Genomic DNA, 22,371 nt, shown 5'->3' on the forward strand with positions numbered 1-22,371 from the left:
ATATATATATATATATATATGGAAAGCAGTTATAGCATGTGGAGAGCTCAAGGAGCTCAAGAGAAGCCACAAAAAAAAAAAAAAAGAAAGAAAGAAAGAAAGAAAGAAAAAATGGGGCTTCATATTTGGAAAGCAGCCTCATAGTGTTTTTTTTTTTTTTAAATAATATATTAACAAATGTTCTAGGTCTGGTTATTCTCTGTACATTCCCACAGCAGAACACGGTCAAGTGTCATTCACTTAAAAAATGCAAGCAACGTTTACACAAGGGAATATTCAGTATAAAGTGAATATTCAGTATAAAAACAGTCTCCAGCACCTGATGACTGCCATTCTACATTGAAAACAACGGTCTTGGTACCATATGAATCTCAAGAAGAAATGTTACTGTATACAATCCTGTGACCCACATCCACAACAGGATGGAGAAATTGTCCTACTGATCTTTCCATTGGCAATTTCACGGCAATTTTCTATCCAACTCCCCAAATTTTCTGACTTCTGTCACCATAGAATGGTTTTGCATATGGTACTATTTTGCACCAAGCTTCTTTTGTTTAACAGGTTTTGAACATTCACCAATATTGTTGCATGCATTAGAATCCAATCATTTTTATTGATGAGTTGAATTCAATCCTATGAATGTTGCATTTTCTTGTTAGACATTTGGAATGTTTAGTTTTTACAAATAAAACTAATTATAAGGATGTACTACCTAGGAATAGAATTAATGGATCATGGGTAAAAGAAAAAAAAAACTTATTTTAAAAACTGTTGCCAGGTACAGTAAGGCATACCTGTAATCCCAGCAAGCTTGGAGGCCCAGGTAGGAGGATTGCAAGTTCAAGGCCAGCTCTGGGCACTTAGAGAGACCCTTATAAACTTAGTAAGACCCTGTCTCAAAAAAATAGTGTGGGGTTGGCATTATAGCTCCACAGTAAAGCACCTCTCTGTTCAGTTCCCAGTATCAGAACAAAACAAAACCAAAAAAAACCTGCTAAATCTTTCTACACAATAATTGTGTGATCTTATCCTTCCACAACAATTTATTTATGAGAGTTCTAGTCAATCTGCATTCTTGCTAACATTGGGGTTTTCACTCATGATTTAGGTTAAATTAATGAGTACAAAGTAGTACCTCAGGATTTTATTTATTTATTATTTTTTCTTTCTTCTTCTTTTTCTTTTTTATTTATTTATTATTATTATTATTATTTTTACAGACAGGATGTCACTGAGTTGCTCAGAAGAGCCTCGCTAGGTTGCTGAGGCTGGGTTTGAACTTGCAATCCTCCTGCCTCAGCCTCTTGAGTTGCTGGGATTACAGGAGTGCACCACTGCACCCAGCTATCATGGTTTTAATTTCAATACCCAAATAACTAATTATATTAATCACTTTTAGTCCAATGGCTAATTGGTCTTTTCTGTATGTTCCTTCCAGTGGTGTCTGTCCAATACTTTGCTCTAATGTTTATTAGGCTGTTTTTTCTTATTGTTGCTTTGGAAGACTTCTTCATATCCTGGATATGTGCTATGAATATTTTTTTTCATCCTGGGACTTCTCTATTCATATTATTAATGGCATCTTTAAAAAAATTATTATTTTTATGTGGTGCTGAGGATCAAACCCAGTGCCTCACACATGCCAGGCAAGTGCTTTATACACACAACCCCAGCCCTTAATGGCATCTTTTGATGAGCATGCTATAATCATCATAGATACTTGTAAAATATTTCATCTTAAAATGTATTTTTACATACTTTCTTGTTTAAGCATTAAAGCCACCAGGAGTGCTGGACACATACTACTACTGTCATTTTAGAGATTCAGAATTTGAGGTTGAGAAGTGAAGCTGCTTGTTGTTCACACAACCAGTTCTTATTGGATATAAGATTTTCTAATGCTAAGTTCAATTTTCTCATAGCTACAGCATTTATCTAACTCCCTGTATTTATCTTTAGTTCTCTATTCTATAATTATCTAATAAAGTTCTTCAGGGAATTCGAACTTAGAGGAAATAAGATTAAATGAATAAATATGACATTACATGAATCACTTCATTGAAATTTGTTGGAAAGACATTAAGATTTATTATAATGTTTGAATTTTGCCCTTCTATGCCACTTTTCATTAATTTCCATTAGCTAAACTTAAGCCTCTTTTGCCTTAGGGTATGACACATTTTCTCTTAATTTTATTGACTAAGATGCAAATTTATACGCTAGTTTATGCAATACATTTTAAAGCTTTCTTCAGGGCTTAAGTTATTCTCTGTTCTAAAAAATTTAAGATGCTTAGATAGGCCATAGAAAATTCTCCCCTGTTATTACTGAGTACACTAATGCATATCCAGAGGCTGAAGGAAATCATCAGCTTACCATGCATTTTATTTACTGCAGGCAGGGACTTCACCACAGATGGCTGAGAATGGTATGTAATGAATGCATCAATACTCAAATAAAAATGTATGCATGCTCAAATCTGACTCATACAATTACCTTTGGATCCTTGTAAAGAAAAAGGTATCCATCCCGTAAGACAAAATAGCGGTCTTGAAACTTATTTCCAGACAGTATTTTAGATGGTTCTTCTTTGATTTTCAAGACTCCTTCTTTGATACTTTTCTCTGTGAAATACAGCATTACTTCTGTAAGTTGGGTACATTTTCACTTTATTCAGAGTACAAGAGAAAACATTTGCTTACTTTCAGTTTTGACAGTACAAAACAATAATGGTTTATCTACCACAAAACAGTTAAGATGAATTCCTGGAGAACACCTTTCGTCAAGGGTATTGCTCTTTATGCTCTACAGGCCCGCCAGTGCCGTCCAAGTGCCATGGACACAGAAAAGGCTCTAAGTCTGAACTGAGGTGTGCTGAAAGTATAAAATATATACCAGATCTTGAAGACTTTGTTCAATAAAAAGTATCCTGTCACTATTTTGAATGTTGATTACATGTGGAGGTATTTTGCATATGCGAATAAATAAAACAATAGTAAAATAATTAAATTAATTTCTCTGGTTTTTTTAATACTTTTCTTAAAATGTGGCTATGATACAATTTAAAAGTACATGTGTGAATTATATTTCCATTGAACAGCCTTAATATAAAATTGCAAATAAAAGAAAACATCTTCGGAAATTCAAACTCAGGAATCTAGGAATTCTAACTCAGGGACTCTAAGGGATTAGAAAAATTACTGTAAATTATGATATGAGATAAAATATGAGATAGGCCAGAGTCAGAAAGGCTGCAGTAGAATATTTAACAACAATTATATTTCATGAGCAATGCTGTCATTGTTCCATGCTTAGAAATTGCTTAAACTAATTCTATTAACAACTACTTTCTGGTGAGAACATTAAAATATGTATTTATATCTTATGGATGATAAATCACCTGTCTAAAAGGTTCCCATGAAATCCAGATATTCAAGAGCTGACAAGAATTGAAGAAGAGTAAGAAAAAAGAAACAGGATCTTGAGTCAAATGACTATTACATGGTCATTCTGGTGTCAGCATCTGCTTTTCTCATAAACCAGAAATAAAGACATCTATTCTGCTGTGTACATCGGACTTTCCTTACATCAGAAAATATACAAAAAATCCATAGGGCAAAAAGTTGCTATCAGGATTTAAAATATCCATGTATAGTTTCTGTAATTTGCAAAATAACTTGAAAGGTTTCAGAAAGAATTCTTAGATTTAAAGCTAATAAGCTTTAATTTTTTTTGATAAAACCTTTATTATGACTTGCATCAGAAAATAAAGGTCAAAAATGGGAATAGTTCCTTATAACTCAAATATGAGCATGGCATGACTAAATGAAAGCAAAAATCCCGAGGATTAAATCTGACCATAAACAAGAACACAAACATAGGTAATTAGCAAAACCAGATGGTGTTAATGACACATATACCAGCATGTACTAAATCATACTGCCAACAAAGGTTCCTTTTAGGTATTTTATGACTACAAAATAATTACTTAAAATGTACTACTAAAATTTGTCTTCTGGTACATTCTCTTAAAACTCTGTTATGTAGAAAAATATTGTTAGGGTATTTTACAAGTAAATAAGAAGAAAGGATATACAGCAAGCAATTTAGAAAACACTGGATAGACTTAATGCTTTAGCTAAATTAGAACAGGAATGTGAAGAAATCGATATAATATTATTAATTTAAAAGTAGGCAAAGAATTTTAAGAGCTAAAATTACATTGTGAGATATATTTTATATTGCTTATGCCAGACAAAACCCACCCAATTCCTTCTGATGGTACTCATCATTTTAATTATTGTTCAAATTAATAAACATTTAAAATCTTACCAATAAGAAAAAAAAGCTAAGGCCTACTGTCTAAATGACCCATTTATTGGTCAAAGAGAAAGCAGGCTTAGGGAAAAACAATACCCATTTCTGACTCTGGGTGTATACTCATTAAAAATTTATTTTAATAATGATTGTATGTGATCGAGTATGTTAGCTATATATTACTAAGGGAAACCAGAGGTAAGCTTTGAGAGGAAAATATGTTAAGGGTGAGGGAAGAACACAAAGTAATTTGCAATATGAAATCTGAATATAAATGTTAAGAATATAAACAGCTGTTTAAAAATTCTCACACCTAAATTTCTGTCTTCTCTCAAGATGTTAAAATACACTAAAGGATACCTATTTAGTAAGGGCAAAAATAAAGATGCACATACACTTTGTTGGGCGTTATGTATGGTTGGAGGTAACAAAGTCAAGGTTATAGATTCAATGTTTCCAGTAATTCACACTTCCACACTGGTTAGCTACCTCATGGTCCCTAAACTTGGGGAGATTTTGCTCATACATTTGACTCTCTCCACTTTATCCCCAACAGAACATTCCCTGGCTCCAGAATAATCTAGCCCAGCAAACAAAAAGTGCACATCAGTTGGGTCCACCATGACTGCTCTCTAGGTGCTGTCAGCTCTGAGTTCAATTCTAGTCTGTTGGTATGAAAATTTCTTGGCTTGCATGTACCACTAAGATCTTCATAGTATGACAGCTTCCTCATAATTCTTGAGTTCTGGTAAGAACTCTGTGCTATTAGTCTCTGTGCTATGCCTTTGGAAACTCTCTTTGGAATGCTGTGATTCCTGGACTGTTCCATAAAACATTAATCTTTCTGGAGGTCATATTTTTCTAACTCCTCACTTCAGAGCACTAATATTTCCAATGTTATATAAGCAATCTTTCTAGCCAAACCCCTTTCTATATAGTCATTCCATATTCATCATATTCTCCTGATCTAATCAGAAGGTCAGGTATCACATATCATATGGTCCTATTTTTCCTATTTTGTTTCTCCTCCTCTTTTATAACCATCCCTTGCTACATCTCTAGTGCATTAACTCTGTTCACATTTTGAACATCCTAAACTTTGGATCTCCCCTTTGTTTTTCTTGTGGTTAGTTTGTCTAAGGGCTTATCAACCTTGTCAAAGAGCTAACTTTTCTTTGCATTGACCCTTTGTAATTCTTTAATTATCAATTTCATTGATTTTGGCCCTTACTATAATAATTTCCTTTCTTCTAAAGGTTTTGGAATTAGTTTGTCCTTCTTTCTCAAGGGTTTTGAGATGTATCAATAGGTTATTTATTTGGGATTTTTCTGATTTTCTTATATAGGCCCACACAGCTACAAACTTTCGTCTTAGAACACCCTTCATAGTGCCCAATAGTTTCAGGTACATTGTAGCTTTGATTTTAAGAATTTTAAATTTCTACCCTGCTTCTTCTGTCCTCTATTAATCATTCAAAAGTGTAATATTCAGTTTCTCAGTGTATACAGTTTCTGCAGGGTTATTTATTTTGGTGTTGATTTCTAAGCTTATTCTATCATGATCTGATAGAGAGTTGCTTGGTGGCCTAAAATAGTGTCTAGCTCAGAGAAGGTTCCCATATACTGAGAAGAAAGTAGATTCATCTATTGTTAGATGAAATATTCTATGGATGTCTGTTAAGTCCATTTGATTTAGAATATTTTTCAGGTCCAAAGAGTCTTCACTACATTTATATCTACATGGTATATCTATTGGTGAGATAGGTGTGCTTAAACCAATTGTACTGGGGTCTGAATCTTTAATTCTACTACTGTTTTAAGCAATTAGGTGCAATAGCATTTGGAGCAGTGTGTAACTATCATTATATCTTTTATTGAAGTGTTAGCTTTTTGCCTGTGAGTCTCTTGCAAGGAATATATAGTTGGGTCTTGTTTTTAAATTCATTTTGCCAGACTATGTCTTTTATTTGGAAAGCTGAGACCATTTACATTCAATGTTATTATACAGAGGTATTTAATAATTCTTGGCATTCAGATTTCTTTTTTTTTCCATCTCAACAAAAATCTCTTAATACCATTGTGTTATAACATTTGCAAACACACATGAATTTACATACTAAATAACACACAAAATTTCTTGAGAGTTTAAAATGAGATCTTTCCAATCTTTTCATCATTAGAGTTCCCAAACTTTTCTTTCTGTGCTTTTTATGTTGATATCTAATTTGTCCACTTTAGTTGTTAGTTGGTCAAGAATGTCATCTTGCTCAATTTCTGTATTTATCCCTAGGGCTATGTGCTTGAGACCACCTAGTCCCATCGACAGTTCATCTAGGTTGCTGTCAATTTTCTGTTGATAGGCTTGAAGGTGTAGGCTCTTTGGATAAAAGATATAGCAGAACCAGGCCCTCCAAAGACAGAGCCTATATTATTCAGCTTTCTGAGGTTTGGGTGGCTGGCTTGGTACTTTGTCTCCTGTTCTGTACTTATATTTATGGCTTCTTTTAATCTGCTGTTCTCCTGGGGAGTGAGTGTACCATTCTATTCAGGTAGGGTCTCTGTTGATTTGAATTTGAAGTAACTGATATGTTTCTTACCTGTCTTCATATCTTGATCCATTTTGTCTACCATTTTTTTCTGTGTGTTCTAGTACTACTAGCTGCTAAACTAGTTCATAAGGGACAGGGACCTACTAGTGCTGGTGGTTCTGGCCTCTTCTCTGCACAACACATCCTACCATAGGTACTGCTGCGTATCGGCAGGTGCTTTGGGTCTATGAGGGAAGTTGCAGGCATCCCTCCACCTGGCTGGATGAGAGTCTTTGTCTTCCTCACACAAAGGGCTGTAGCTTTTTGGGTAGGCAGACATGGTGCCAGTGAGAGTCTCTATCAGGGAAAGAGGAAGAACGTGGCTAGCAGTGGCCAAGAACCATGCCCTGTCCTTCAATCCTCCATTCTGATTTATTTATAATGTTTAACTTGGTACTTTTTCTTATCTCCTTACCTACTTTTCAAATGAGATTTGTTCATTTGAGAGTTGTGGGTTTCACTTTTTATTTCTTCAGTGTGAAGGTTTTTTTAAAGGCATTTTCTGCATTACTAACTTAATGATCATGAATTCTTCTAGTTTTTGCTTATCTTGGAAGGTTTTTATTTCTGTTTGGTTTTGAAGGATACTTTTGCTAGATATAGCAATCTTGCTTGACAGTTATTTTCTTTCAGGAATTAGAAGACATTATTCTAAGCAATTCTGGATTTTAGAATTTGTACAAAGAAGTCAGAAGGAATTATGATTGACTTGTCTGTAAATGTGACCTGATAGTTTCTCTTAAGACTTTTAAACTTCTTTGTTCAGTATGTTAGGCATTTTAATTAAAATATGTTGTTAAGAGGTTCTGTTTTGATCTTGTCTACTTGGAGTTCTAAATGCATTCTATGGATGTCTTCTCTTCTGAAGATTTTGAAAATTTTTCTGTTAATATTTCCCAGAAAAGATTTTTCATTCCATTAGCCTGCATCTCACAATGTTCTTCAATTCAAATGATTCTTATATTTCATCTCTTAATATTGACCCAGGGTTCTTTTGTATTCTGGTCATAGTTACTTCTTTAATATTTCTTTTTCTGAATGTTAAAGGCCAAACATTTCGTCTTCCATCTCTAAGATTTTGTCTTCAGGATGGCCTATTCTATTAGACTTTCAACTGAACATTTTGATTTATTGTGTCTTACAGGGAAACAGAGCATCAGGCTGAAAGTGAAAGGATGGAAATTGATATACCATGCAAATGGAGCCTGAAAACAAGCAGGGGGAGCTACTCCTAGGTCCAAAAAAAAAAAAACAAAAAAAAACAGACATCAAGCCAAAATCTTTGCCAGTTGCTCTTCTGTCAGCATAGTAATATCTAGAATACACAAAGAACTAAAAAAAAAAAAAAAAAAAAAAAAAAACTTAACACACACACACACACACACACAAAACAATGAATGGGATGAAAAAGACATTCTTTTAAGAAAAGAAATACAAATGGCTAATAAATAAATAAATAAATGTTCAACATCCCTAGCAATCAGGAAAATCAAATCAAAACCATACGAGATTTCTTCTCACTCTAGTTATACTGGCAGCCATCGAGAAGACAAAGAATGAATACATGCTATTGAAATGGAAAAAAATGTACGTTTGTGTTAGTGGAACTGTAAATTAGTACGGCGACTCTGGAAATCAGTATGGAGGTTCCTCAAAAGACTAGGCATGGAACTAGCATATGGTGCAGCTATATCACTCCTTGGTATTTATCCTGAAGAATTAAAGTCATCATACTATAGTGATACATGCATGCCCGTGTATATAGCAGCCTAATTCACAATAGTCAAACTATGGAACCAGCGTATATGTCCATCAACAGATGAATGCATTAAAAAAAAAGTAGTATATATGCTCAATGGAGTTTCTTCAGCAATAAGGAAGAGTAAAATTATGTCATTGGCAGGGAAATGGATGGAACTTGGAAATATTATGTTAAATGAAATGAGTTAAATTCAAAAAGTCAACGGTCATATATTTTTTTCTAAGGGAAAAGAAAGGAAGTAGTCAAATCTTATGAAAATCGAAGGGAGATCAGTAGAGTAGAGGAAGGCTCCAGAAGGAGGGAATAGGGCAGAGTAAGGAGAAATACTGGGGAATGATATTGGACAAAGTGTATTGTTATATCATGTGTATGTACAAATATATACAAGAAATCCCACCATTATGTGTAACTATAATGCACCAACAAAAAATAAGGAAAAAGTTTTTAAAATAAATCTTAAAAAGTTCTTCCTAATATAAAATTGGGTATGATTTCCTTTGTTTGGTATTTATTCCATAGAAAATATGTATTTCTTTAATTTGGAGGAAGCAGAATTACTAATACATTTTCACTCATTGTTTTGCATTCATTCAAAATGAATTTCACAAAAATTTAAATATACAACTGAGAGAACACCAACGTGGACATAATAGCTTCTTGAAACTAAACTATTTCTCCCTTCCATTGTTTTATTAACACATGAAGATTTATGTTAGAACACAGTGGGTGAGATTTCCTTAATTCTGTAGTAGATAATAATAAAAATTAAGACTAGTAAATACAATAATATTGTTATACTGCAAGGAATAAATCTATTTCATAGGATATGCCAACTATATTCCCCATCACCACCACATTCCCAGTTGATTTTCCTTTTTGTTATTTTATGGAAGAGGATAAGATTAATAGAGCTAGAGGTTTAATGACAACTTTTGGTATATAATTATTTATAAATAGTTAAATTATAAGTGTAGTTACTACTGAAACATAATTGAATAGAAAAGTGTAAGAGGCTCTTTGTCATTTTACTGATAATGCAGCTGATTGTGGAAATATATTTTCTATTGTTTTTATCATTTTATACTGAATTACAATGAACTATTTCTAAAATAAACTTAGTATTATAGGTGATATGTGTGTGTGTGTGTGTGTGTGTGTGTGTATATATATATATATATATATATAGATATATAGATATATAGATATATAGATATAGATATAGATATATAGATATAGATATAGATATATAGATATAGATATATAGATATAGATATAGATAGATAGATAAATATATCAATATCATTCAACTTTCCAAAACAGGAAGTACAGGTACTATCATCTCATATATAAATGTCAAAATTATAGCTCATAGTATTTGACAAGTTTAAAAAGCTACCATACTAGATTAAGAATCCAGATTTCTTAATATCTAACACAGAATTCTGTCTTCTATACTGGGACAAGAAGAACTAAACAAAGAATCATATTTCCCTGAATAAGAGACATTCGGTGTTGAAAGAGATGTCAAGGATAATCTACTTGAATTGTGTTTCGGCACTTGGAACCTCTCCATAAACATCCTGGCCTGAAATACTCATTTATTTCATGCTGTATTTGTACCCTTGTATTTAAATAGGCTTCATATATTTAGATTTTCTGTTCCCATGGGTAAAGATAATGCTTAACAATCCTTCAAATTTTCTATCTTGGAATTCTATATGAAACAGAAAGCTAATAAAACTCACCAATTGGTTTTTCCACTAGAGAATCACACTATCAGAGAAAAGACATTCACAAGTCTATAGTAAATATAAAGAACTGTTATAAATATCCAAGAAAGTACTTTAACTTTAAGTGGGCTAGATCTTAGCTTCAACCTTTTACACATCTTTGAATTTAAGAAGATTTAATGGGAAGTGGAGAACAAATAATTTCATCTAGACTATACATAATGGGCTGCTTTTACTTCTGTCTGAATTTTATTTTATTAATTCTATTGACAATGAAAGTCTTTCCAGGTCTGAATTTTGTCAGAAGCAGTTTTGCATTTTTCATTATTCTAATATAAATTTAATTCAAAACCATCTGTCATATACAAAATCCTATATTTACAAACATGTAGGAATCTTATATTTAAGTTACAAATATATGTTGAAATTATTTCTTCTCTATTTCAATCATTAAGATTTTATTCTCATGAATGAAATTCTATTTGGACAATTTAAATAATTTTAGTGATTAAAATAAGACTTAAAGTGAAATTATTATGGAACCTTAAGAAAAGCTGTTTATAATTTGTGACTGAAAGTTTGAAACTCAATACTAAAAGATGGACTATGACAAAGTCTAAATAGCAACTTAAATGAAGTTTTATTATTCCTATCCCAATGTCTCAGCTTATAATCTGTAGAGTAGAAATGAAATTTGAGGTCTATTATCTTTCTTTTCAAGTTAATTAACTCCTCATTACAATAATGGCAATGGCACAAAATGTTTCTGAGAAATAAAATGCAGCTTTTGAAAAACACCAAATTGCTTTCTAAGTAGAGACAAAATAAAATTATTTTACTCTCATATATTTCTATAAAAGTAAAGTATGTTATTTCATTACCTTAACTGAATGAGCAGAAATTAAATGTTAGATGATCCTAAAATCTATTCCTACTTATGATGTCTACATTTTAAATGGTTCATATAAAATAAGAGAATTGAAGAACTTAAAATCCCTAAAGTACAGTGAACACCAAGTTCTTGATTTAGAAAGTGTTGCAAGCATTATGTCAAACAGAAGTGTAAACTTATAATTTATCCCTTAAAAATCAGAAAACTACCAATAAATCAAAGAAATACATATATCTGTCATATATGTATATAGAACATTTACAGAGACAAAGTGTGTGTGTGTGTGTGTGTGTGTGTGTGTGTGTGTGTGTGTGTGTTTACCATATAGGTATAGTGCATCTTTTATGTTTTGATGTCTATCTGGTATTTGTTTGGTTTGGACATTGTAACTGCTATTGTTTGGGCATTGGGGTTTGAACCCAGGACCTCTTACATGCTAAGCTCAGCTACCACTGAGCTACATCCCCAGTCTGAACTCTATATTTTAATACAAGGTAACAAATCAGCTATTCATTACTTAGAGAAAATGTGGTTGCATCCAACTACTTTTATATTCAAACTGCCGACTTCTAGTTGAACTCTAAGATGGAAGAAAAAAAATCTTAAGAATGTAAAACAGAAATTTTAACATATTTCCTTTTCTGTTTTGAAGAATAATTATTTCTGAGATCATTTCAGTTTTCCTCCTAGTAAAGTGTCATAGAAATCACATTTGATTTACTTTCATTACATTCCATTTAGATTCCAATTGTAAGATATAGTGTATATAATAAATGGAACAATAATTCAGGACTAGCTGGTCATTGTGATTGATTAGCAGACATTCTCTAAGACAGAGTGAAATAAACACCTATCTTACCCAAAATTGAGCACAAAGTATACCCCATAGCAAGCATTAATAAGCTCCCAGTTGCTGTGAGACACACAAAATTATGGGGTTTGAATCATGACTTAAGATATTGATTTTTTCAAAAAAATATGAAAGATAGGACAATCCTAGCTGAAATAAAACAGATGTGGAAAGAAGGATAATAAAAATGATTATTTTGCTTTGATTATCTGAATATAAGTCAAATAATTTTAAATGTTCATAAAATTTTATAGGATAAAAGTATTTTAAATTGGTAATAGCTGACAATAGGAAATGGTTCAATTAACAAATTTATTATTTTAAAATTCCATTCTTTTTCTTTCATACAGACCTGATGTACTGATAGAAAGAACTATCAGTAGTATAATACCAGATGCTGCATATTGGATTGGCAAAATTATGTAGAGATAGTGTAGGAACAGGGATTTGTCATTTATAGCTCCCACTCTGTTAGAAGATTGAAGGAGACCAAAAAAAAAAAAAAAAAAGCTCAATGAAGAAGTTTTCTGACATTTTACTCTAGGATAATGCTTTATTAAAATGTCTGAAATTATATCATGTAAGTCTGTCACTTTCTCTCCTCTCCTTGACTTCTCCCAGTTTTTATGCAAGATGCTTTGTCTGGCCCTTACAGACCAAATGCTCATCCAACAGAAGGGCTAATTTGTATCACATGTAGAGCATGCAATGGAATATAGCAATGTCACTGTAAAACCCAATCCAATACCCAGTTTGAGAATAGAACAAAAATACAACATGTCACTGCATGACATAAAGTTTCTTTTTGCCTTTAAACAACATAGAGATTTTACTCACATATAATTGCATTAAATCAGCTCATGTTTAATCCTGATTTTTTTTCAAGGATTAACAGCATAGAATGATATCCTTGCTTTGGGTTACCCTTAGTCCTGCATGCACAAAATCTTCCTTTCTATCATTACATTTTAAGGTCTTATTTATTATAGATTTTTATTCACACAGCCAGCCCTCTAGCATTCAGTTATTATATGTAGGTGTAAATTTCAAACATTTGGCAATGTGGAGAATTAGGGATATTTTAGGAGAATATTTGAAGAAAAAAGAAAATTTTCTTCAGAAAGAAAAAAAAAGATAGAAAATTAAGTTATCCTCTATGAGAAAATAAACCATGGGAAGTGATCACTTGTGTTTCATAATATTGACAGGGTATGGCTCAATACTTTTTCATTACCTTTTTTTGGCAGGGAGGGACGTGGAAGTAAAGATTGAATCCAGGACCTTACATATGATAGGCAAATGTTCTACAATTGAGAGCTATATCCATAGCCCAATTTTTTTGTTTTGTTTTTCCTAATGTTTTTTTTTTCTTTATCCTGATATTAAAATGGAAGAATAACAGACTTTGTGAGCTAGAACAGATTTCATAGATTATCTCAATTAAAATTGCCATCTGAATTCTAGGTAATGCCTTGTACAGAGATGCCCTGTGTTTGGCAGGATCTTTAGCAGCATCCCTGGTCTGTATTCACTAAATATAGTTCCAGTTTCCCAACCCCTTTCAAGCTGTGACAGTCAGAAATGTCTGCAGGCATTGCCAAATGTCTCTGGGTGGCAAAAACATCCCTCAATGAAAACCACCACTGCTCTATGGCATGGATTCATGATGCACTCGCTTGATTAGAGAGACATTATATGGTAATTCCTAAGAATGAATGGGAAAGAAGTATCAAGATTATAGATAGGAGTAGTAACTCAAAATATAGCAAAGCCCCCTGAAAGGCTAAATTTCTATGGCAAAAGAATAATATCTGTTTTATTTGGATGTTCATAAAAACAATGCATTTTGCAAGAATACTTCCAAATTAAGTGTTAAATACAAAGAACAGGATCGTCAAATCAGAAATTTACCACATTAGCTTTGGCATAGTTAAAAGCTCACTAATCATAGTTTTTAGTGTGTAATTTTTGAACTGAGCAGGTTTATACTATTTTAGAACTGTACAGCACTCCTCATCCTTCATCCTTTTTTTTTGTTTATTTGTTTCTCTTAATAATTAGAAGGCAGACCAATCTGTTCTCAAAGCTACTATTTGGTATGTAAGCAATCTGAAGCAAGTTACTCAAGTTCTCTGATCTTCTCTTTCCCTTAATTGTAAAATCTGTATGACAAGATGACCAACAGGGGAATTTTTAAAAGTTTCAGTAAACCTCAGTGTCTACAGAGCATGAATAATCATATGTAATTAACAAAACAGTAATGGTCATTTTAAATATAACTTATAAAGTTTGTGGTTAATTTCATATTCAAAAACTTAAATCCTTACATATGTTCAGAGATTGTCTTATACAGTTCACTTATATGAGCTAACTGCTTATTTAACCTTACAATGTACATTGTGTTCTTCTAGATGAATGGAAAGTATCCTTACTGAAAGTATTTAATTCTGTTCTTATTTGTTTTCCAATGTCACGGTGAAAAAGTGAGACTTATGCAAAGCACTTGATCTTAGAGCCAATCTTGAGCTTCTTAAATGGCCAAAAAATTTTCCTAAAGAAAAACATAATTCTAAAAAAAAAAAGAAGAAAAACATAATTCTAGGAAAGGACTCATCATCAGTCTCACATTTGGAAAACCCATCAGCACAAAAATGGCAAACAACCTTTAAAAACACAAACCATTACTTCCAAAAACTTTTTAAACTTGGTATCGTCAAATTACCACCTGTTACCTTGAGACTACGTGCTAGAAGATTTACCCTTATTCATATACTCTTCTTTTCTATGATACCATGTAATCAGATTCTGTGTTTAGCTATTAATTTTTTGCATTTTAAAATACCACTTGTGTCATAATAACTATCCGTTAATGACTTAAACCGTCAACTGTCACTACAAGTGAAGCAATGGCATATACCTCTGTGGTGTTTAATCACGTCCATGGTTAAGAATTTCTTCACCACAAGATAAGCTGAGCCAGGTTCTGCTAATGAACTCCACCGAAGCACCTGCTCCAACACGTTTTCTGTGTAGTGAAGAGGACGCTCTGCAAACATAAAACCCAAATCAAAATGAAAATAAAAATATGAAAATTGTCATGTGAAACTAATTAAAACAAATTAAAAAAGAAAATTATTTTGTCATAAATTAAAAAATAATTTTCAATGATCTGTACACAACATATACATAATTTATCTTATGTATACGTTTACACAATAATAGCATCAGAACTGTATTTGAGACCCTGATACCTGAAACACTATTAGCACACAACAAAATTTGTTGTATAAATTATTCTGTGTGGGAACAATTGTTTTTTATGCAATTATCTTTTAAATTTCATAATTACCTTGCTTTAGATAAAACTTAGTATACTACCTTTAGTAGAATGAATATGTGTCTTATTGTAACTTCTGTTTAATTCAGGTAATATTCAGGTTTGCTTAGGGAGAGTTATTTGCATATGCAATTAAATAACTTTAAAAGGACTAGAAAAATTAATTTTATCTAGTACTAATAAGCATGAATTAATCCTGTGTTTATCCCATTAGATTAGAATATTATAATTTCTGATCAATACAAGTGAACAACATATAGTTGGTATTTTCACAGCCAATTAATATGAAATTATAGATATTATTACAGAGAATATGTAAAAATAATTATAAAAATAATATTTAATAATCTCTATTAGTGGAAATATCAATCAGAAACACAATGTTGCAATATTATACATTAAATGTTGATGAAGGAAAATGATTGAGGACAATAAAAAAGAAATTAAATGACAGCTTTAAGACTTCTCTTTGATGAATCTTTATCTATATATATTTTGTTTTAGAAAAATGTGTCATACATTCTTAGCATCGAGTTTAAAGAAAAGTTTTATAATTACAATCAAAGCTTCACGGAAAGTTTTTTTGATCAAAATATGACAATCAATTAAGAAATTAAAATGTAACGACAGAGGCATATGCTTGTAAAAAAGACATTCAAACCTTTCAGTACACTAGAAATAGCATATTTGAAATAGGAAGAACAGAACTCTGACATGATGTTGATGATGCTTTACTAATATCATAGCCAGATATAAGTCAACTCAACTCTTTCAGATCCTCCTAAACATACAGCATATAGCACTTGAGTATTTTTTTTAAAGTAGTACTGCTAATGACAAACAAGAAAGAGCATAGAAAAGGCATTGTAATCATATGTGAAACATGATATTGTAATTGGTAACAATATTTAAAAGTAAAATGGACTAAATATATCACATGTTCCCTAATGCCTGTCTGCATTGCTACTAATACATGATTTGAGAAGTTATCAATAATCTCAGTTTGTAAGAGAACATGTGTTCTGCTTCCAATATAAATTACCAGATTTTTGATTCTTAGCCAATAAACTAATATCCAGTTCTTCATTCTGTGCCTATTGGAGCAAGCCTACTTATTATTATAATGATAATTTAAAAAGAAAAACAAAAGCCAAACAAACAAAAACCACCTAAGAGTCATTAGTCCATACACCTTGAGGATTCTATTTACTGATATATATCCCCTGCATACAGCATAGAACTGAGTACACAAAAGATGCTCAGTAAATATTTTAGGAATAAAATACTTTATTAATTTCTTTGATGGGCCATATTTTAACAGAAAGTATTTGTTATCAGACTAGACCAGAAAAAATACACATAATTACTTATAAAACCAGACAAAAGCGTTTTGTGCTATATCAATATTGGTGTCCCTTCAAATAATTCTCCAAAAGCTTTGGTGGGCAAAGATGATAATTGCCCATAATTTGCCAAAATTATAACTCAATCACTGATTAACCCATTAGTTGGTTATATTTGGAATTAGAGGTATTCAAATATAAAACTTATTATAGAATAAGCACTCCCTTTATATTTGGCAATACATAATTCTTTATTCTAGGACATTATTATCCCATTAACAATTGTCATTTCTGGAATAACACCCATTTCAATAGTATACGTGTGTGTGTGTATGTGTGTGCGTATAATATATATACATAAAGTTATTTTATATTAGCTACCACTTTAAATTCTCACAATAATATTCTTTGCTATTATTACATAGTACTACTATTATTCATATTTTACACATAAGAAACCTATCACATATTTCAGCTTTTTCCCCAAAGCCATATTAACAGTTTAGTGAGAAACAGACTTGAACCCCAAACCCATCTGATTTTGAAGTCCCAAATCTTAACTATTACACTGAATTTTACTTTGGTCAAGTATATAAACCTCTACATGATGGTTTCTCACATATAATTTTGGGGAAAAATAATTAGAACTTACTAAGATTGTTTTGAGTACTGGACAAGGTAACAAATACGTAAACAAAGCAAAAAGCACTAGAATTCAAAAATCCTCCTTTAATTTTCTACCATTCCTAAGAAGATGTTAAGGAAACAACCACAAGAGAGTTTCAACACCCTTCCTGTAAGGAAACTGATGGTTGAGCAGTTGGTTTGACAATGCAAAAATAATATTCTTAATTGGAATAGAGTAAGTGGCTTGAAGTAAAACTCACTCTCCTTTATTACAAGATTAAATTGCTAATTCAACTTCCAAATGTCAGACATTTATATAAAGAAGGATCACTAATACACACTATTGCAAGTAGATACTACAGTGACAGACCTACAGTTTTCCTAATTATACTGAAATATATCACAGCAGGTATAGAGGTCATCAGTGGATATATACTTAAATTTAGTTACAAAAAGCTAAGTATATTTTTCACATCAGTATCAAAATATGAAATACATTAGAGGAAAAAAGCCTTACAAACTCTAGGTCCGAGAGACAGAGCTGGAAAACATGATGGGAAGATAAATACATATTAGACTGTCAAATGCATTACTGGCATTAATTAGAAAGGGATAAGGAGTAGGAAAAATGATTGAGTCCTCAAGCATTGTTGGAATATAAATTATTAGAAATAAACAAATTTTAATTTATAGTTGCACTTGAAACCATCTGTCATGAGAGATTATATAGTGTGTATGTCACTTGGCATTAGGGCATTACTGAGAAATAAATAGTTCTTTTGGATACTAGAATGAAAATTGCTAAGCCCTCAGTGTACTCCTTTGGGGAAAAGAGGTCACATTGGCAGTTATTTATCTGGGTTAAAGCACAACAGTATTTATTATTTAAAATTCTATGCAAAGAATGAACCTGGCCTCTCTTGTTAAATAAAAATCCATTCATTTTCCACCTGAAATAATATTTTATTTGTTGCCCTTAAGTTTCAGGTAGTAATAACACAGAGCTCCCAGAGACAATTGCTACTTCCCCAATAACCAAATTCTTAGTGCCAAACTTAGAGCTGTGAAAGCCTTTCTCTAATGATCTATATCATCAGAGGGGAGCAGTGGTTTATGTACCAATGAGGAGAAGAGCTAGAAAGGATCCTGACTAAAATAAAGAGATCTGTATCATGGCAGCTATGAGGGAGGAACCAGCAAACATTTCACTGATCTTACTACACAGAAAGTAACTGCTTCATAAACTCAAAACTCGCAGTAAAGCTCACTGAAATGAGACTCCTTAGGCAGTTCATCTATTTCAAGTTGTGAAAGACCTCAAGGCACAGAGATTACACTAGTGGACAATAAGGTCAGTTTTAGGATTAAGTGTTAAAATCACAGCATACTTTAGAAGAGTAGCTGTTGATAGAGGGGTTATCATCTCTGCCACAGTTGGGACTTGAACATCTCCCAAAAGCTATGTGTTGACAGCTGGAACAATAGCCTGTGATGATATTGGGAGGCGGTGGAATCTTTAAGGGCTGGGACCTGATGTAAAAAAGTTAGGGCACTGGGGGCATACCCCTGAAGAGGATACTGAGATCCTAGACCCTCCTTTCTGCTTTCCAGACACCATTAAGTTAGCAGCTCTGCTCTACCACATGCTCCCCACCCTCACCATCTGCCCCAAACCAATGGAGCCAATTGACCATCGACTGAATACCTCTGAAATTGTGAGCCAAAAACAACCTTTTCCTCTTTATAAAAGATTTTATCTCAGGTACCTGTGACAGAGATGGAAAGTGACTAACAAAGAACATTGGTACAAGAAGTGGGGTCACGGCTATGTCTATAACTAACAATGTGATTCAGGAGCTTTTGGAACTGGTTTGCAGAAAGAGTTTAGAGAAGCTGGCGAGAGAAAGCTTAGAATATTGCAAGCAGAAATTAATAGATGATTCTAGTGGGGACTCAGAAGACCAGATGGACAGGAATATAGAGAGTAAATTTAAGATGGAAATGAGATATGTATTGGTAACTGGACTAGAGGCCATTCATGTTACATTCTGAGAAAGAGCTTTACATTTCGCCCATGTGCTGAGACTTTGCAAGAGGCTGAGTTGAAAGGTGATGAACTAATTAATCTAGTGGAAGAAATTTTAAGGCAGCACAGCACCAAGGCAGTGTGGCATGGGAATTGGTGGATGCTTTGAGCTAGATTTTCAGTGAAAAATGGAAGCAAAAAACAGAGAAAAGACTGGAAAAACTTGCAGTTTGGCCTAAAAGGAGTTAGTTTAAAGGTATAGTCAGGAAGTTATGAAGATTAAAGCCATCAATAAAAACCAAGTACCATGTACCAGGAGAATAAGAAAGATGCTTGGAGGACATCAGAGGAATGGTAAGGTCTCACAGCATGATCAAAGGTACATACAAAAATGTAAACTTTTACTCTGGTCACACAGGGCTGCCAGCTAGTAATTTGCTTAGGATCACTTACGTTAAGCTACCAAGAAGGCCACTGTAGCCACGGTTCCCAGAGGTATTGATACAATTCATGTCAGTGGAAGACTTTGGCATTGTCTACCTGGTGCTGATTTTGCAGGCATGCAGAAAACAAAAGTTAGTTACAGGGTCCTGGAGGCTTCCACTGAGATTTCAAAGGAAAGCCTGAGTGTCCAGGGAGTGTGTGGTGTATCTGGAGTCCCTGCCAGCCGACCTGACAGGATGATGCACAAAACTGTGAGACTGAAGGTGAAGTTACAACGGAGACCCCAGGAAATTACAGATGACAGAATATGTAGCAACTGCTAAGGGAGGCTACCATAGGCCCAAAGTGACAGGGGCAAGCATCCATGGACAGATACCTCTGAAACTGTAAGCCAAAATAAAACTTTCCTCCTCAGAAGTTGATTTATCTAAGGTATCTGTCATAGCTACAGAAAGCTGACAAACATGCTTTGCTACGGAGGGTTTGATCTTGTTCTAATAATTGGTGGAAGTGAGTCAAAGATGCTTGACATTCTTCAAGAAAGATCTGTGCTCTATCCAGAACAAATTTCACATGTCACACCAGGCATTCATTTAAAGGGAAATCCTATTTATAAATTAATTGATTGAGCCTAGAATCTAATATGATTTTGTATGTTACATGGTTGAGTATTATGTATAAAATCAAGATGTAAAAGTTACCTAAATATTTTACATGATTATAACAAACTATTTTCCCATGAATCTGATTACCACAGAGAGACCGTGCTTTGTTTTAGGAAAAGCTTTTTCTAAAAACTGTTCTCCATTTCAACAATGATAATGCTAGTAACATCGTTTGAGTCACAAATTGACATACTTACATCATCTGTATTTTTAAATTTCACATCAATTGAATTCAATTTATAGGTTTAAGGATCTATTTTTATCATCTTCGACCAAAGACACATATAATTACAGGCAGTTACATGGCATAATGCATACTTTCTGCTTATTCATTTTTATATTATAATGAGATATTATACTAATTTTTAAAATAAGTATAATACATTATCTCAGGATAATATAGGAATAATATGGAATAGTTAGTGCACAAAAGAGGTATTCAATATAACATGACAGAAAACTACTACTTTAAAATTTATAGGAAAATAAAATAATAAAATAAAACTTAGTACTCTGGTTTATTATCATTAATTAATTTATTCATTTTTGGTTATGTGATTACTTGGAGGATTTATTTTACATTGGAAAACTCACTAACTCCCTGATGACATTCTTCCTACCAATTACAGTCTTGTGACTACCTAGTCCTTTATGTTTTTCTTCCTTTAATATTTCATTTATCTTCCTTGCATGATACTTGAAATAAAGATTTTTAACATTTCAGAAGTTCAGACGATTCACACAGGCTCCATCTGCTTCAGTCTACCAACACAATCACAGGGCCTTTTCTTGTTTCCCTACCACTGCTCCTTTAGAAGCAGTGAAAAAAATTATTTATTTGTTTTTTTTCTTCTGGCCATTTCTGTATGTACTGTTAAGCAAACATTAAAGCCATGTCAAATTTAAATTCTTAATACCAAATATTTTCTCTCTTGATGCACATGGATAGTTCTTCTTTGGCTTAGACATTCATAAATCAAAATGACTTGATGTGTCCTAGTCTTCTTATTCTTAATTAAGATAACATTTTTCTATTTTTTTTAATTAGAAAGAATAGCAATGATTTTTAAAGATCCAATCCAATTTTAGTGTTTGTGAGGTGCTGTTTATCACATGCAATTTGATAATCAGCCATTTTTAGGATGAGAATCCCTTGATTTTCTGAAAGGAAATATCAAAAACTGTGTTTCCAGGTAGAATGTGATTCTACTTCTAGCTACAGATCCTTCCTGTTCTCATTTATTCTGCCTGTTCCACTCAGTTGGGTCAGGGCTAAAGACAGAGCTCTAATAAGCTATGACAGAGGGACATGATTTAATCTGACTCAAATCTCGAGAGACTAAGTGTGGTAGGGAGTGGATGTTTACCCTAAAATAAATCAGTCCGCATTCTGCAGTAAATATCTTCAAAAACAACAGAAATAGAATAGCATGCAGGTAAGAATCAACTATCCAATCCGTAACCAGGGCTTAGAACTCTCTATCTAAGTGGTTCCCAATCTACAAGCAGGGATCACTTTCTATGTGACTTCCATATTTGTATAAATCTGAATAAGGAGCCACAAAACACAAATCGTTTATTATTTGTTTTTCCAGCTCAGTTAAAGAGACTTTAATGGGGTCTAGTCTACAACTGTGCATAATCCAAGAAGCCGTATGAGATATGAAGATCTAAAACATATAATCAATGCCCAAAAAATATATGGTCTGGGGTAGAACTAATATATATATATATATATATATATATATATACACACACACACACACACACACACACACACACACACA

At 32.8% G+C, this 22,371-nt stretch overlaps 1 protein-coding gene and 1 pseudogene across 1 annotated transcript in view; both read right to left on the reverse strand.

Annotated features, from left to right (window-relative positions):
- Arap2 (ArfGAP with RhoGAP domain, ankyrin repeat and PH domain 2) overlaps positions 1-22,371 on the reverse strand; it is a 188,153-nt gene that overhangs the window by 21,711 nt on the left and 144,071 nt on the right. The window contains exons 27-28 of the mRNA XM_048784042.1: positions 15,060-15,188; positions 2,500-2,627 (exon numbers count right to left, since the gene is read on the reverse strand). Coding sequence (XP_048639999.1) covers positions 2,500-2,627; positions 15,060-15,188 — 257 coding nt within the window. The remainder of the gene's footprint in view (positions 1-2,499; positions 2,628-15,059; positions 15,189-22,371) is intronic.
- LOC125610953 lies at positions 2,634-8,598 on the reverse strand (annotated as a pseudogene).

This window comes from Marmota marmota, unplaced genomic scaffold (genome assembly GCF_001458135.2).
Source record: "Marmota marmota marmota unplaced genomic scaffold, marMar, whole genome shotgun sequence".
NCBI lineage: Eukaryota > Metazoa > Chordata > Mammalia > Rodentia > Sciuridae > Marmota > Marmota marmota.